General features: G+C 56.9%; 3 protein-coding genes across 15 annotated transcripts in view; all 3 read right to left on the bottom strand.

The window, feature by feature from the left end:
- Positions 1–239: 239 nt before the first annotated feature.
- On the bottom strand, positions 240–2,622 carry OCEL1 (occludin/ELL domain containing 1). Of its 2 annotated transcripts, XM_045552882.1 has the most exons (7): positions 2,515–2,622; positions 1,993–2,169; positions 1,688–1,887; positions 1,332–1,497; positions 805–858; positions 481–637; positions 240–396 (listed from the first exon to the last, which is right to left on the bottom strand). In XM_045552882.1, exons 1-6 carry the CDS (start codon positions 2,581–2,583, stop codon positions 515–517), a joined length of 789 nt encoding a protein of 262 aa, XP_045408838.1. In that variant the 5' UTR covers positions 2,584–2,622; the 3' UTR covers positions 240–396; positions 481–514. The 2 variants fall into 2 exon arrangements, with proteins under 2 accessions (XP_045408838.1, XP_045408828.1); XM_045552872.1 differs by having other exon boundaries at positions 240–637.
- Positions 2,623–6,378: 3,756 nt separating this feature from the next.
- Positions 6,379–9,080, bottom strand: USE1 (unconventional SNARE in the ER 1). The gene is made up of 8 exons (XM_045552829.1): positions 8,923–9,080; positions 8,571–8,620; positions 8,361–8,439; positions 8,113–8,265; positions 7,748–7,760; positions 7,272–7,299; positions 6,819–6,993; positions 6,379–6,577 (listed from the first exon to the last, which is right to left on the bottom strand). The coding sequence occupies exons 1-8, from the start codon at positions 9,061–9,063 to the stop codon at positions 6,395–6,397; spliced, it is 822 nt and encodes a 273-aa protein (XP_045408785.1). The 5' UTR covers positions 9,064–9,080; the 3' UTR covers positions 6,379–6,394.
- A 1,030-nt stretch (positions 9,081–10,110) lies between these two features.
- The window catches only part of MYO9B (myosin IXB), a 99,178-nt gene continuing 92,623 nt past the window's right edge, over positions 10,111–16,665 (bottom strand). For 8 of the 12 annotated variants that reach the window (XM_045552751.1, XM_045552753.1, XM_045552752.1 and 5 more), the window contains 9 exons: positions 16,155–16,347; positions 15,936–16,064; positions 15,597–15,702; positions 15,110–15,241; positions 13,608–13,731; positions 13,071–13,118; positions 12,591–12,733; positions 11,621–11,748; positions 10,111–11,502 (listed from right to left, as the gene is read on the bottom strand). In XM_045552751.1, the coding sequence (XP_045408707.1) occupies positions 11,087–11,502; positions 11,621–11,748; positions 12,591–12,733; positions 13,071–13,118; positions 13,608–13,731; positions 15,110–15,241; positions 15,597–15,702; positions 15,936–16,064; positions 16,155–16,347 (1,419 nt within the window). In that variant the 3' untranslated portion in view covers positions 10,111–11,086. The remainder of the gene's footprint in view (positions 11,503–11,620; positions 11,749–12,590; positions 12,734–13,070; positions 13,119–13,607; positions 13,732–15,109; positions 15,242–15,596; positions 15,703–15,935; positions 16,065–16,154; positions 16,348–16,665) is intronic. The other 4 variants (XM_045552754.1, XM_045552755.1, XM_045552770.1 and 1 more) reach the window with 3 other exon arrangements.

Below are 16,665 nucleotides of genomic sequence, written 5' to 3'. Positions count from 1 at the left end.
GGGGCTCCCCAACAAGCCTGGCCAAGAAGGTGATGCTGGATGTCGGTCCCTCAGCTTCCAACTGGAAGGCTAGTTCAGGCTCTCGGAGGACAGGGATTCCCCTGGAAAGATGAGGGTTCAAACCCTGTCTAGAGATCCTGGACAAGTCCCTGTCTGGGAATCTCATTTTTTTCCCTCTGGACAGTGAAAGAAAAATATTTTGGTGATGATTGAAATCAATCAAGCTTGTTAGGCAGTTGTACACAGCAGGTGTTTAATACATGTTTATTCCACTGAGATGGAGAGCAAGACCTACTTCGAGGGGATGAGCTGGGATCTGGGTCAGACCTGGAGGAGGTCCTGGGAAGGCTTCTTCAAAGAGGGGCCACCAGAGATGAGCCCAAAAGGACAAGGTACCTGCAATCAGGAAAAGCTACCCCAGGTGGGCAGAACAGCGACAGCAAAGGCCAGGAGGTACAAAAAGAAGCAAGGGTCCCTCACCCCTATGTGCCCCTGTGGCTGGCTGCCAGGATGCTCAGAAGTACACGGACCCCTCACTGCCTCCTCGGGTGTCAAATTTCTGGATCTGGGTCTTGAGATGCCTCAGTTTGCCCTTCAGGTAGTGGCAGCGAGCCTGCTTGTCCAGGAAGCCAGGGTCCTAGGTGGGGTGAGAGCCGGAGGTACTTGCGGCAGTCTGACCTATGGCCCTCGAGCAGCTTAGCCTCTCTCAGCCTCAGCTGTCTCTCCTTGAAACTGTGCACAAGTGCTCCAGCCCGGGAGAGTTATCAGTGGTGCAGAGGCCAAGCTGTGGGATCCAAGACTCACCCTTCGCTTCATCTCAAACTCCCTCCAGACATGGGCTGCAACTCGGGCCTCCTTCTGCAAGGGGAGGAGGAGAAAGGGGCTCAGGGAGGGTTGAATCCAAGGAGGGATAGAGAAACTCAGGCGCAGATAGACTAAGTCTGCAGTCTCCAACCCCCGACCCTGGACAAGTACCCATCTGTGAAACTCAGGAAAGCGGGGGAGGAGGAGCAAGCCAGTGAAGCTTCATCTGTATTTATAGCCACTCTCCATTGCTGGCATCACCGCCTGAGCTCAGCCTCCCCCACCCCTGCCCGTCTGTGGAAAAACTGTCTTCCATGAAACCAGTCCCTGGTGCCAGAAAGGTTGGGGACCGCTGGGCTAAGTCACCCATCCAAGGAGGACCTCAAGGGCTGACCTTGGCCATGTGTTATGGTGCCCAGCCAGCCTACAAGAGGAAGTCTCAGAAATCTGGACCCAGCGGATGTCCCAGAGGCTTGGGTCGGGCCACCCCTTAGGGCTGTAGGGCAGGGCTCTCTCCCAGAGCTGACCTGGCTTCGGGGTGGGGGCAGTGAGCTCAGCAGGGCCTTCAGCTGCTGGAGCTTTGTCTGTGCACACCCCACCTCCTGCTGGAGCTCCAGAAACTCTCCATACTGGTCCTCAAACACTGCAGCATAGCGGCTTCTTTCCCTCCTACTGCTCACTGGGGGGTACTTACTACCGAGTTGAAGAGGATCAAGTGTGAGTGTGAGTGTCAAGAACTCCTCTCTTTTCCCCAATTGGTGTAATTTGTTTTGCTTTGCTCACGCTGGGATTACAGGCCCTGGTAAACTCTTATTCACCTGTCAAAACCCTCGGTGCCCCTTCCCTGTTCCCAGGTATGAAGAATCACATGGCGGACACTCACAGCTCATAGTCGGGCACTGGGTGAGGCCTAGGTATATGCCCACCAGAGATGGCTCCAATGGGCTTCTTGGCGCTCAGAAGAGTCTGGGAAGGCAGCTCATCCTCAAAAACAATCTTCCTGGGCTTTGCCTTGTGGGCTCCAGGGTGCGGCTGGCACAGAGGGCGGGGGGCACTGGTTTTGAGGCCAGGAGGCACCAGTTGCTGCGACACCACAGGAATCACGGTTTGGGGTAACCGGGGCAGCCTGGGGGACTAGAACCCTTTGCCTGGGCCCGGCCTGGGGAGCCCCCTCCCGGTGAGACTCACCGGGGGCCCTGGGCCAGGCAGGAGGGTCTGCGGATCCCCCCTGGAGCCGCGGATCTGGGGGCGCTCCCGGGTGGGCATCGGCCTCGGGGAGACGCCGCTCGGCGGTGCCCGGGCTGGTGGGCAGGTCCTGCGGGCGGCGCTGTGGCCCGCGCGCGGCGCGGCTGGTCTGCGGGAGGCCTGCGGACCGGCAAGCAGTCCCGGCACCCGCGCGGGAGGCGGACCCGGGAGCGGCCAACTCTCCACCCGCGGGCGCGCTCCCCGGCTCGGCCGCTATTTGCATAGGCCCACACGATTGGCCCTCGACGCGCCCTAGACCCCGCCCCCGGCTGCGTAACCCGGAAAAGGGCTCTGCAAAAGAGCCGTGACGTCACCGCGCAGCTTGGGGCGGGCTCGAGTTAACCCCCGTACTGCCAGAGCCTTTCCCTCTGGGCAGCGAGGAGCCCAGGGTCACCACCCCCAAGGAGCCCCCCCGGACCTCCGACCAGCCTGCAGGCCGCTCGGGTCGCTGCCGCCCGCGGTCACCTGTCCCAGCGTCCGGGGCTCCGAGCCTGGGTCCACGGTCCGAGAGGCACTTGAGTCCGGGTTGTGCATTAACTGAACGCTGGACCTGACTGGCGGGGTCGCTTCGCAGGGCGGGGGCGGGGCCGGACGGGGCGGGGGGGGGCGGGGCCTGGTCACTCTCCCTCGAAAGACAGGTTCGAATCCCACCTTGACCCAGATCGCGGTGTGTCTAGAGCTGGCTATTTATTCACTGTAACTGACCCTCATTTTATTTGTCTGAAAAAAAAATGGGGTAGTTTTCGCGAACTTATTTTTTTCCAGCAATTATGTTTTAAAGTTATAATTTTTATCAGTAGAGGCATATTTAGAAAATTCAAGTAGAAAAGGCATACAGGGCAAAAGTGAATTTCTCACCCACGCCTGTCGCCAGAGGCAGCAGTTATTAATAATTCCTGTCTTCTTCCGGAGAGGTCCTAATTCAATGACAAACATATTTTTCTTCATTGCAAAAAATACTGCAAAAATACTCATGTGAAAGTTTATTTGGCCACATGTGGGATAATTATCCTTTGGGTAAATTCCTAGAAATGGAATTGCCGGGCAAAGGGGCCTGTTTTCTGTGTGTTTTTGTTTTTGTTTTGAGACGGAGTGTTACTGTGTTGCCCAGGCTGGTCTACAACTCCTGGGCTCAGGGATCCTCCGGGCTCAGCCTCCCGAGGATGGCACCTGAGTATTTTACATTTGGAAGATATTGCCAAGTTACTCCTCAGTGAGGTTGCACCATTTATGCTTCTATCGGCAGTGAGAGAAATGGGCTTTTCCCCACAATCCTGCGGTATCACAGATCCCTTAAGTGTATTATATCTTCGAAGTTTAGAATATCGCCTACTCTGGAGAGTGAAAAAGTTTAGAAACCATTTGTATATGTTTTCTTGTTCGTATCCTGCAAATCTTTTTTTCGTGTGTGTGTGTGTGTGTGTGTGTGTGTGTGTGTGTGTGTGTGTGTGTGCGCGCGCGCACGTGTTGAGACAGAGTCTCGCTGTGTTGCCCGGGCTAGAGTGAGTGCAGTGGCATCAGCCTAGCTCACAGCAACCTCAAACTCCTGGGCTCAAGCGATCCTACTGCCTCAGCCTCCCAAGTAGCTGGGACTACAGGCATGCGCCACCATGCCCGGCTAATTTTTTCTATATATATTTTTAGTTGGCCAGATAATTTCTTTCTATTTTTAGTAGAGACGGGGTCTCGCTCTTGCTCAGGCTGGTCTCGAACTCCTGACCTTGAGCGATCCGCCCGCCTAGGCCTCCCAGAGTGCTAGGATTACAGGCGTGAGCCACTGCGCCCGGCCTATGTGTGTGTTTTTAAGAGATGAGGTCTCACTATATAATCCAGGCTGCTTTTTTTTTTTTTTTTTTTTTTTGAGACAGAGTCTCCCTCTGTCACCTGGGCTAGAGTGCAGTGGCGTCAGCCTAGCTCATAGCAACCTCAAACTCCTGGGCTCAAGCGATCCTTCTGCCTCAGCCTTCTGAGTAGCTGGGACTACAGGCATGCGCCACCACGCCCGGCTAATTTTTTCATTTTTTTGTAGAGATTTCGTAGGGGTCCCATTATGTTGCTCAGGCTGGTCTCAAACTCCTGGACTCAAGCAATCCTCCCTCTTTGCCTGCCCCCTGCCCCCAAAGTGCTACGATTACAGGCATGAGCCACTGCACCTGGGCTTATTGATTTTTAGGAGTTCTTCATACATCAAGAAAATTAATTTAACCATGCAGTGTATCTTTTTTGTTGCTATTATAAATGGGATACTCCAAGATGTTTTGCAACCACATATATATATATACACACACACATATATATATATATATATAGTATATAGGAATCAAATTTTTAAATATCCATAAATCCATTGCTAGCTTATAGAATTCTCTTATTGAAATAGCTTCTTAGTTTGCTTGGGTCTTTCATATATACAGTCATATCTGCAAATAATTTTGCCTTTTGTTTTCTTAGTTTTCCATTTCGTTTCTTTTTCTCATCCAGTTGCATTACCTGGCACCTCCAGACAAGGTTAAATTATGGGGGAGCCGCAAGCGGCGGGCAGTCTTCCCTGTTCCTCACTTCCACAGTGGAACTGCGAGTATTTGCACAGTAAACTCAACACTGCTTTGGCTTGAGTCGAGATTTTTCTTTTGTGAGGAAAATGGAAAATACTCATCTTTTCTTTCTTTTCTTCACTTTCTGTCTCTTTCTTTTCCCTCCCTCCCTCCCTTCTTTTTTCTTTCTTTTTTTAGAGACTTTGAGTAATGGATGCCGCACAGCACAAAGTGCCTTTCGGCATCTATGATTTTGTTTTCTGATGCATTAATGTGGCTTCCTAATACTGAATCATTGTATTAATACTTTTTTTCTTTTTGTAAGAGGTTGACTTTATCTTCATCACCATCAAGTACCCTGTGTACACCTGTTGGCGTAAAATCCACTTTCTACACAGTTGGCAATTTCCCAGTGGTTAGAACTCTGGAGACTTTGCAGATAGTGCTGACATCTCTGGCCTCACTCTCAAGGTGCTGGCGGCCCAGTCGACACTTGAGATGGTGGAGTTCTCCCTGTGTTGGTCCTGCTCTGACTCGTTCAGCTGGTGACAGCAACCAAGTAGTGTTGGCCCTCTCCCTTTCTTGCGTTTTCTTGAAGTGGTGGTTGTTTTGGAGAGGATTTTTTCCCTGAGCTGCTTTGAGGGGGTCTTTTTACCTTCATGGTTATCTTAGGCACCTTGACACTGTCCCTGGACCTGGGTGGACAAGGGGCCCTCCTCTTCTTCCCTCCTTTGGTGCTTGGGGTTGGCTGTTCAATGGCTGTGCTGGAGGCCTGTGGTTTCCTGGCCATCTTTGCCATGCCAGGACTTCCCAGCAGTCTTATGATCTGCCACTAGAAGTTTTAAAAAATCTCTACCTGGTGGTTTTACACCTGTGTTGATAGGAGTCAACCTCCTTGACGCTCACTGGAGTGAACACTCATGGAGATGCCCTCTCTGGTGCCTGTCCTGGGGCATTGGAGAAGGCTTCCCAGCACAGGGGCATTGTGGTTAGGGCTTTGCTGGATGAATAAGAGTTTGGTACAAGGCAGAAACATATTTCCAGCAGAGAGCATAGCAGTGGAAAAACAGGGCAGTAGGGGTTCACGTTCATGCCTGTTCACGTTCCCATGGGACAGACACCTGAAGCACCTGTCACCTGCCCACCCTCCTTCCTTTACCGAGCTCCCTCAGTAATTGCCCTTACAGGCTGTGCCTGTCTGAAGTTGGAGTAAGCAGAGCCCAGGACCCACTGTTTTCCCAGGATTCCTACTCCACAACCCCTGCCAGGGTCCCAACCCCTGTGCCCTCCCAGTTCTCTGTTGAAATGATCAGAGTGTGACCTGGGGAGGACAGGATCTCCACTAAGCTTTGGGCATGACCTACATGTGTTTGTTGAATGACTGTGTGAGGGATCTGCGGTGTCCCAAGAGCTGGCACTGTGGCTGGGCTAAGCCCCATCTCTAATTATTTCCTTCAATCCATGGAAGGCCCAACACTGATGCCCCCCCTCCTCCATGCTGAACTCCAGGCATGGCCTCACTCCTCCCTATGATCTCTGGCCTCACCCTGACCTCACAGCGCTGAAGGCACTGTGTTCAGCTCTGACTCTACCAAACTGGAGGCATGGGAAAAAAACTAGGAGGAAATGGGGGGGTGCTTGATGAGTCACTGCCCCGCCCCCACCCTGCCCTTCCTCCTCTCCTGCTTATACACTTTCTGTGGCTCTCAGGGCCCTCCAGACACCCTCCCATCTCACTGCCCAGCCCAAAAGGCACCTCTGGACAGGGGCAGCAGGGCAGAAAGAAGACATGAGGTGGGTGGGGCTGGTCTTTATTTCAGTTTGGGCATGATGCGAATGAAGAGGATCATACTGATGAAGATGAAGCAAACGATAATAAGCATGGCCCAGAGCAGCCAGTTGACTGACTTCTGCGTGTGCTGCTCCAGCCGCTCTGACTCTGTCTTCAGCTTCTCCAGGCTCTGGTCAGCCATCTTAAGTGAGTGTGACAGGGTCTGTGGATAAGGTGGGGAGAGTGTCAACAGGACTAGGACCAAGGCTGGCTTCTCCCCACTGCCCTGGGGCAGGCCTGCACCTCTCGGCCCTGGCCAGTGTTGTGCTCTGCTGGGAACATCATTTTTGCCCTCTACCAAACTCCTATTCATCTAGCAAAGCCCTAGCCACAGTGCCACTGTGCTGGGAAGCCTTCTCCAATGCCCCAGGGCAGAGGCTGGAGAGTTCCCACAGTTCCCACACCTGGTTGTCCTTCTTGATGATGCTCTGGGCGGCCAGTGTGTTGGTCTTGAGGCTCCGGGCCAGGCCTAGCATCTCCTCTGCCAGCTTTTCCTGGAGGTCCTGATGCCGTTGTAGGACGAAGTCTAACTCAGCTGCCGACTGCTTTTCATCTCCTGGCCTGGGCCCTGCCACTCCACTGATCCCACACATGGGCACAGGAGGGCATGAGAAATGGGGTTGGGAAAGGAGAAGGGACTAACACATTCCCAAGGAACCGAAAGGTCATGGCTCCAGCCAGTGCCCTGCTTGGGCCTCGGTTTCCTCTTCTTTGCTTTGGCTTCTGGGAAGAGCATCCCCAGAACCGGTTTCTGGTGGGTGGTTAGGACCTCTGTGGTAGTGCCTCAGTGGCCCAGGGTTTGTCTGGCACCCTCCCCTCCCCAACACCCCTACTGCCCAAGGGCTGCAGACACTCACGCTCTCTTCCTCACATCCAGCGCAGGCTCTGAAAGTAAAATAGGCCAAGCAGGAGGAAAGAGAGGTTTGGCTTCCTGTGTCCAGCCTCCCACCATCACCTGTGCTGTCTGTCTGCACCTTACAATGTTGCCTGCCCATCTCACCTGCTCATGCTCAAAAGCTCTAGCTTGAATACCTCCTCTCCTAGGAAGCTCTCCCTACCTGACCTAGGCTACCCCAGAACTCAGGTCCCTGCCTCTGGCCTAGCCTTGGCTCCGTGGACTGGGTATGTCCAGCTGTGTCTCCTCTGGGGGTTCCTCCCCTGTCCTGGCTTCTCCTCCAAGTATAACTCGGTGATGCCCTCTGGGTGACACTTTCCCTGGATTGGGGAAGACCTGTGGGAGCCAGGCTGGGCATGAGGGACGTGAGGCAGCAGGGGTACATGTCTTGTCCCAGGCAGCTGGGTCTCAAGTCCTGTTCCATTCAAGATGACTCACCTCCGGCAGAGTCCTGTGGGAAGAGGGAAGAGGCAGGCACAATGTCACCTATTTTGTTTCAAGCCTGTCCTTTCTGCTCTCAGAACTTCCCTACCCTCAGTCAGGACCCTGGGCGAATCCCATGACTTCTGAGCCTCAGCTTCCTTATGTATAAACTGGTAACAATGACAGCTTATATTGTGAAGGGTTGAGCTGGTCCATGTAAAATGCTCAGAAAAGCATTTGGCCTTGTGTGATGGCTCAGGAGAGAGACTGTTAGGCCCCCTGTGGTCCTTGTACCTTACAGTATTGTCATTCTGGCTGCCCCCAGGCACCGAACCCCTGTCCCTGTCCAGGGAGTTCCTGGGGACCAGAGAGAGGCCTACCGTGCCTAGCAGCTCACTCCGCATCTCACTGGCGTACCGTGCCCGCGACTGCAGATGCACCGTCTTTGTGGCGGGCACCCTCTCCCTGGCTGTGGTCGGCACGCGGCCAGGGGCCAGGAGCTGGTTGGCAAGTGCCTTCTCTGAGGAGGAGGTCTGCAGAAATGTGGGAAGAGAGATCACTGAAGGGCAGGTCCTGGAGACCCCAGTGAACATGATGGCAGTGAGAAGGCAGAGGTGACCCTGCTCACCAGCTTCTCCGCCTGCAGCATCCCCTTCAGAAAATCCACCTTGCGCGAATATTCGCTGATCACCTCAGAGGCCGGTTTGCTGGAAGGCAAGAAGAAGAAAAAGAAAATGCCCATTTTCCCCAGCTCAAGGAGGGGTCCCAGTTGGGACTGCGATGCCCTAACAGAACCCCCACACCCTAGATTTGAAACCCCCGCAGCGCCCGCACTCACCTCGCTTGGGCCTTTAGGGCCTGCAGCATGTCCTCCAGGGCCCCCACGTACTGCGGAGGGAAAGTAGGGTGTAACCCCGGTCCTGCCCAGGTCCTTGCTCACGTGGGTCAGAGCCAGGGGCCGGGTGAGGCCGGCAAATGGGGGTAGCCTAGTGCGAAGGAGGCGGGGCCACTCGGGAGGGGCGGGGCCCCAGGGACAGGGGCTGGAGGGGCAGGAGGACGTGGCGAAGCTGACCGGAAAGGGCGTGGCCAGCGTGGCTCTTTGAGAGGGGGAGTCGGGCCGTGTGGCCTTCAGCCCCGGGAACCACCCTCCGGGAGTCAGGCTATACGCGGCCGTGCGGAATTCTCCCGACCTTCTCCAGACGCCACTCTTCCGGGTCCCGCATCTCCGCTGCCATCGCCTCGCAACGACATAGCAGACGCACCAGGTTGAGCTCCAGCCTGGACGCCACCATAGCTGATCGGCGGCACTCCGCCCCTTCCGCCGGCGCCATCTTAAGGGAGGGCGGAAGTGCCTTCATCTGGCCTCCTTCCGGGTGGAGGTGTTTCCTCCTCCCGCCCCCCCGCCTCCGTTCACTTGCTCAGGTTTGTTTGGGGCGGAATATCTTGTTTTAAGGCGAGGCGACGTCATGTCCGTATTCCCTCAGGGCTGAATTGCTTGCTTGTCCTCCAGAGCGTTTTAACCCTTTGGGAGGAATTGGAAGGACCCTGGTCCTCTGGTGTGAGACCCACGTGCAACGCTCCCACTCTGCCCCGCCTGCGCCAGATGTCTCTCTCACACCCACTCCTGCCTGGATTCTTCCCCCGCTGGGTTCTTTCCCAACTAGGCAGCCTTCCCGATTTGTCTTGGGGGCGAGGCCCTGGCCTGGGACTTGGGGATGCAAGGCTCCCCCCACCTCGGGTTTATTATCTGCAAGAGGGGCTCATCTGTAGTTCAGTTATGAGAATCTGGGTCCTAGCCCTGACTCTGACTCTATCCCTGGCCGTGGCCTTGGTTGAGTTTTTCTGGGCTCTCCTGGGAAATGGACAGTGTGACAGTGCCTGCCTTAAGGGGGAGACGAGCCAGCCCTGGGAGGCAGAGGTGGGGTCGGGTCACCCCTAGTGTTGAGAACCCAGTCCCAGGCCACACGGGTCCCCAGGAAGCCGAATCCCCCAGGCCTGCAGTGCCACTCTTCTGAAGTGGATGGGGTGAGGGTGGGGACTTCATGAGGACCAGGGCCTGGCATGCAGCCCTCACACCAGTGGCCCTGGTGTCCTTGCAAAATGCCGGAGGAGACCACTCCCAGGGCCAAAAAAGGGGTCCTCAGAGGCTGACAGAGCAGTCTGAATGCCAGCCCCCCAACTTCCCAGCGCCCACAAGTACCTCCAGCCAGTCCACCTCCCGCTCTGGGAAATTCCAACAGCAGTGTTTGCTGGAGGCTCAAGGCAGGTCCTCCCAGACAGGGGCACAGCCCCCACCCTGCACCCATCTTGGCTGAGGCCCTATCCACCAGACCTGCTCTTCCAACCCTGAGGCGTTCTGAGTAGGAATCCCATGCAGACAAGTCTCAAGCACTTTTTATTTCACACGCTGTGCAGGGTGTCCCCATCCCAAACCCGTGGGCGTGTGTCCAAGTGTCTGGGCAGTGGGCCGAGCCTGAGAGAGAAGGGCTGCATCCCAGAGAGCCCCAGGCTGTCACTGTTGACCTGTAGGGACGTCTAACTTCAGGCCTTGCCCTCTCCACCCGTGGGCAGTCCTGAGTCACTGGCTCTTGTACTGTCACCTGGGGTGCACAGAGTCAAGGGCAGCCTTCTCCAGCTGCGGTGTCCAGAGGAGTGTTGCCCACATTGAGCTCTCCCTGGCACTTGAGGTCCATGTACCCTGGGGTGGAGGCCGCCCCCGACTCATGTCCTGGCTCCAGCCAACAGCCTCAACCCCCATGGAAGGCTCCACCATTCCCTCAAATGCACATGGGCCAGGTGGCTGCCCACTGGACACGTGTTGGAGACAGGCTTGCAGTGGTCCGATGCCCCAAGTGTCTAAAACCCTCGTGGAGGTCAGCGCGCTGACCACCCCCACGTCGACTGCAGCACGAATCTGAGCCCCAGATGCACAGCGGCCAAATGGCCTCTGCTCTGACGACTCACGTCCAGATTACAAGGGAGACGCACAGCGTTAATAGAAAAGTCTGTACATACACATATAAAAAACGATTTGGTCTTCCGTTAAGGCTGTTAACAGTTTAAAGTTATGTAAACCACGTACAAAGAAACAGTTACTGCAAAAACATACAAAAAGTAAGGGAAGAGATGAGAGGCTGCCTGCCGAGATCTGCTGCTTCTGGGGGGCTTGTCATGTGGGGGCCTTGGTGCAAGGTGGCCCACAGCCCCAGCCGGCCTCTCCCCGCCTTGACTCTGCACTTGGAGCTGGTGCCCACCTCAAGTGGCTCTTGGAGCTTTTCATTCTGGATTCTTCTCAGAGAGCCTCCTGCCCAGGGGCCCATCCTTGGACATGTAGACTCTGCCAGCTGTGGTCCTTCAGCCGTTGGCCTGGCCCGAGGTGGGGGGCAGGCAGTATGTTGGGGGGTCTGAGTACCTCCGCTTGGCCCCGGCCATCCGTCCGTCCTCATCCAGGGGCTCCAGAGACACCTGCATGGGCAGGTCTGCCCCCGGCGTGATGTACACGGAGTGCACCTGGTCTGGCCGGCGGGCAGGTGGTTCTCGGCGCCTCACTGGGGCAGCGGCCTCCCGGGCACCTGGTGCCCAGCTGGGCAGGTGGGAAGGTAGGCCCGGTGGGAGCTTGATGTTGGCCGTGGGCATGACGGGGGTCCGCCGGGGGATCTTCACTCTGACCGTTACGAAGGATGAAGGCCTTCGTCGTGGAGGGGCGCCCACTGTGGGGAGGGGGCTCGGGGCGGGTGCGCTGGGGCAGGGGAGAGCAGGCACAGGGGGCCCTTTTGAGAGATAGATGGCAGGGTTACTGCAGCTTTGGGGCCAGCAGCCAGACCCTTGCCCCAGGGCCTGCCAGGGGTGGATGGGAAGGAAAAAAGCAGACGCTACCTTAATACTGACCTTCTGTGGCCCCCCGCCCAGCCCGCTCCTCCAGCAGACTCTCGGTGCTGGCGGATGTCTCTGAGTCCAGGTTCTCCTCGTCAGAGCCCCTTGCGTCCAGCTCTGGCAGCCGGTAAGTGATGTCCTCCCTGGGGTGGGGAGAGGGGTCATGGTATCCAAGGCCATTCCATAGAAAGTGCCAGGCTGGTATGAGACACGTCAGGCTGTCCTGCTCCTTGTCACTACTCCCTCCCCTCCCCACAAGCAGATCTGCCCTGAAATGCACCTGGTCCTCAGAAGCTCATTGCATGGGAGAGTCAGGCTGCTGAGGGAAGCCTGGGCATTTGACCCAACACTGAGTTACTGACATGCTCCTGCCTCAGGGCCTTTGCACATGCTGTTCCCACTACCTGGCACACCATCCCCCGCTCCTAAGACTAAGGTGGCCAAGCAACCTGGTCATACCTGTTCTTCTGGCATTATTATTACTATTTTTTAGAGACAAGGTGTCACTCTGTCACCCAGGCTGGAGAGCAGTGGCACAATCATAGCTCACTGGAGCCTCAAACTCCTGGGCTCCAGCAATCCTCCTGCCTCAGCCTCCCAAGTAGCTGGAACTACAGACGTGCATTGCCAAATAGGGCTCCCTTTCACACTCACATATCAGCTGGAAGGTAAATTAGGAAAGACCACCTTCAAGACAAAGTTGGAACACTGCCTCTCTGTCACTCCTTCTCTCCCTGTGGGCCACTGTGGTCCCCTGTGGTCAGGCATGCGGTTTAAACAGAGCTCTCTACAAGTGTTCATGGTCGAGGTCTAGAACAGCTATGTCCCGTGAAGTATTGTTTATCCATGTTAGGGACAAGGGGACCACCAAGGACTGAACCTGCCTGCCAGCCTCCTAAAGGCCATGCCCTCTACTGCCTGTGGGCCAGCAGATGGGGGCAGATGGGGGGGGCAAGGGAGGGAAGGGGATGGGAGGGACACTTGCTTCTCCTCCTTGATGGACTGGATCCGCTCGATGAGGATCTCCTTTTCTTGGTCCTCCTCGCTGCCGGCTGCCTCCTCCTCCGGCAGCACCTCCAGCTCCTCCATGCCACTGCCCTGGCTCGCCTGGGCCTTGGGGCTCTTGTTCTGAAACGGGAAGCAGCAGGTGTGATTAGCACCTCCAGGAGGGTAGAGGTGAGAGGGCAGTGTAGCAGCAGAGGGCAGTGTAGAGGTTAGTTCTGATGTGCACATGCAGGGCTCTTAGTGAGCCATCTCCAGGAATCCCGCGGGGACAGAGTGGCAGGAGCTTGGGTGATTAGTCATTGTCAGCACAGATGGTCAGTGGGCAGGGGCCTCCCCCAGCATGCACTTCTAGAAGGTTAGGACATGCTCGCCTTGTCCTAGACAACCTCAGGGGCCAAGGGAACCCAGCATGCACCGCACTGGGACATATGCACCGTGGGCCCACCGGACACGTACATACCAGGACCCCCTCATGGGGAGATGAAAACCCCAGTTTGAGAGGCCATGGCTGGGAGAGAGATGAACACTGGGTGACCACACAGGAGTGACTGGGGGGGTCACATCCGACAACCAGCATGAAGATAGGGGTTCCCTGGTTCTCACAGGAGTCCAGGACCTGCCCCCTACTAACACCTTCCCCTACCATGGGCCCATGTCTCCTGATATGGGGACATTTTCCTGTGGGTGGGGCCTGGGTCAGCAAAGGACAAGGCTGGACTGATGACCTGAACCACCACGTGGGTGACAGGTCCCCCTACCTTCTCTACCTAGAGGAACAGTCAGGGTGAGGCTGAGCATGGACTGTGGCTTTGTGGTCAGGGCGGGACATCTGCCCTACCTGTGCAGCCATGAGGCCTGCCTGCGGCCAACAGTGAGCTGGGAAAGGGGGGGACCACGTCCACCTCCCGGCCCCACCCTGGCCACCTGAGACTCCCCCACCCACGACCCTTCCCACCCAAAGCCCCGCCCCCAGGCCCTGCCCCCACACTCCGCTCACAGCATTTTGTCGCAGCAGCGAAAGCCTGCGGAAGGCGATGCTCTCTGCCGCTTCTAGCTGGCTAATCTCTTCCATCTTCACTTTGTACTTCCGCATCTGCTCCTTGATCAGCATCTCCACGCATCTGCGGAGAAGGCCCATGGTGCAGCCAACTCGGGGGGGTGGGGGCGGCGGGCGCTGGCCGGGGACTGGGGATGAGAGACCCAGAGACCAGGCAGGGCCAGGACACAGTTGTACGGGCTCCCATACTGTGTGACTTCGGGAAGCTAGCTCCACCTCTCTGAGCCTGAGTCCCCATGTCTGCAAACTTCCTTGTTTGAAGGAGGGTCAGAGTGAATGGAACCCCTGAGGCCCCAGGAGGGTGGTGACTATTCTGCCTCGCAGAGGATTCCAAGGGGCAGGGGGGCGTGTGCTTGGACCATAGCATTTCTGCTCGGTGGTCAGGGCCAGCGTGTGGTTCTCAGGACAAGGAGGGGCTCAGCCCCAGAGCGGTCAGTACAAGGGCTGAGGAGGTGGGAGTCCAGCACTGAGGGGCAGTCTGAGACTCAGGTTTCCCACTGTCATGACCACAGAAGGAAAAAAGGACCAAAGAATGTTCTGGAGGAGACTGGAAGCAGTTCTGTCAATACCACACCACCTGGATGGTATCAGAGCCTCATGCTCCTGACTGCCTAACTGTCGCTTTTCCTTAACAGTGACGACTGTAGCCTGGGGGACCTGCTGGCAGGTGTTCCTCTCAGGCCTTCTTGTGTTTGCCTTGCGAAGCCACAGAGGGTGACAGGCTCCTAATGTTCACAGTTCCCAGCCCTAAAAACAGGTCCTCTATTGATGACTGACCATCATATGCTTCTGAGTTGTGAAGAACTTTCAGAGAACTTTTGAAGGACACTCAAGGGGAAGAATAAACCAAAATTTGGCTTCTTTGCTGCTTTTTTTTTGGTTCTTCAGCCTCAAAAGAACTCAGAAGTGACACCTCCCTGCTGGAGGAGACAGTCAGGGCCGGCGTCTGGGCTGGGTGTGGGTGAGCCCCACGGTGAGGCTTGCAGGAGTTGCTACCTACCTTTCTTTTCCTTCCCTGCAGCAGGGAAAGGAGCCCTCTGCTGCTCACCCTCCATCCAGCCTTTGACACGAGCTGTCTCCATGCTCCTTAGAGCACATTCAGATAGAAAGGACACAAAATCGACCTACAGCATACAGCTCAGACATAACTGCTGGGGCCGTTGCTATCGGGTATTTTCTTCTGGACTTTTCTTTCCTTTAATTTTTTCTTAACAGATGGGGTCTTGCTATGTTGCCCAGGCTAGTCTTGAACTGCTGGCCTCAAGTGATTCTCCCACCTCAGCTTCCAGAGTAGCTGGGACTACAGGCTCACAACACTGCACCTAGCTTTGGACTTTTCTTACACACACATTTACACTGCTGGATGAAGGTGTCGGGGAGCCCCGCCAGGGGGCTCCCCTGAACATGTGTCTGGGGCAGGGCTGGCCGTGCCTGGCACTCACGTGGTGATCTTGAGCACGTCCTTCATGCTGGTCAGTGGGTCTGCGTTGTCAGGGCAGCGTAGGAGGCAGGGTGCAAAGATGATGGCCAGCGCCCCGGGTGACATGCGGTTCACATCCTCGAGCAGGGCCACCCTGCATGGCCCTGGCAGTTAGGGGGTGGCCACAGCCGACAGAGGTAGGTAGGTCCCAGGGAGCCCTAAGCCTGGACTTTAGAGTCCCGGAGTGGCTGCTGGGAAAGTGGCACCGCAGCCCAGAGGCGAGAGACACTCACTTCCGTAGCACAGAGAGAGGTGCCTCAAAGGACCCAGGGCGGCCCAGCAGACTGGTGGGCTTGGCCCTCTCCCAGAACCCTCAACCCCCGCCACCTCCTGGTTCAAACCCACCAGAGCACACCAGCCCGGGCTGCTCGAGGAAACACTGCCTCAGGGGTTTGTGATGGGGCCCCCAACCCCAAGAAGGGCAGGCAAGTGGGCAGGGAGGCACTTGCTTGACAAGGTGGAAGATAAGCCGCTCCAGGGAGTTGTGGTTGGCCTCTGGGAGGTGCTCCAGGACAGCGTAGATGGCGGCTAGCTGTTCCTGCTTCTCGGGCAGCTCTAGGGAGGCTGAGGGCGTCAGTTCCCAAGGGCCCCCCGAAGTGCCCGCCCTACCCCACTGGCGGGCGCAGGGTGGGTGCCGCCCTCTATGTGCTGCTTGGGGTAGGTATGTGGTAAGAATGAAAGGCCAGAGAGGGGTCCCAGCCCCACCCTGAACAGGGGACACGCTTGGCTCATCTTGTGAACAGGATGTTCCCGCTCTGTCCCCGGCTGTGGCCTGCTGTGGGACTCACCGACGGCTCGGAGAAAGTCGCTGTACTGGGCAAACGTCATGAGGGGTTCAGGCAGCTCCCGCAGCCACTGCTTCAGCACCCCGGTGATGGCATGGATGGGGAAGTCCTCCAGCTTCACCGCCGCGGGGTCTGCGGGGCGAGCAGGGCTGGTGAGCACTGCGCACGCCGGGTGGCTGATCCCGGTGCCTGGCATGGCACCCACCTGCCCACAGTGCCCACCTGTCTGCAGTGCCTGCCGGAGCTCCCGAGTGCGGTTGGCTGCACCCGACTTGCGGTAGAGGCCCTCAGTGTACAGGCCGTGCATCTCCACGTGTTCCAGAAGCTTCTCCAGCACGATGGGCACGGAGACTTTGTCGTTGGTCAGGCTGTCCACGCACACGCCGAAGTGGCCGGGCTCGGCACCTGACTCGCCCTGCCGTGCCAGGGGTTGGGGGGGTCAGGCCTGGGCCCACACAGGGCCCAAGGGAGCCTTCTGCTGTGGACTCGGCCCTCTGTGCCCCACGTCTCCCCTGGCACGGCTGTAGGGCCGCCAGGCTGCGGAGCTCAGCTTGACAGCCAGAGAGGGGGTACACTTGCAGGATGGCTGGCCCTTCCTGGGGAGAAGACTATTCCCTGGCCCTCACACCCCCTCAAAGAAGTGGATCCTGACTCTGGCTGCACCCCTGGCACTTGGGACCCCACCTTCCTTGTCATGCAAGAGTTGGGGGCTTTCCTCTGCCGGGCTCAGGAC

The sequence above is a fragment of the Lemur catta genome, chromosome 1, assembly GCF_020740605.2.
Source record: "Lemur catta isolate mLemCat1 chromosome 1, mLemCat1.pri, whole genome shotgun sequence".
NCBI classification, from domain to species: domain Eukaryota; kingdom Metazoa; phylum Chordata; class Mammalia; order Primates; family Lemuridae; genus Lemur; species Lemur catta.
The sequence above is the reverse complement of the archived record's forward strand: the minus strand, read 5'-3'. Positions and strand labels throughout refer to the sequence as shown.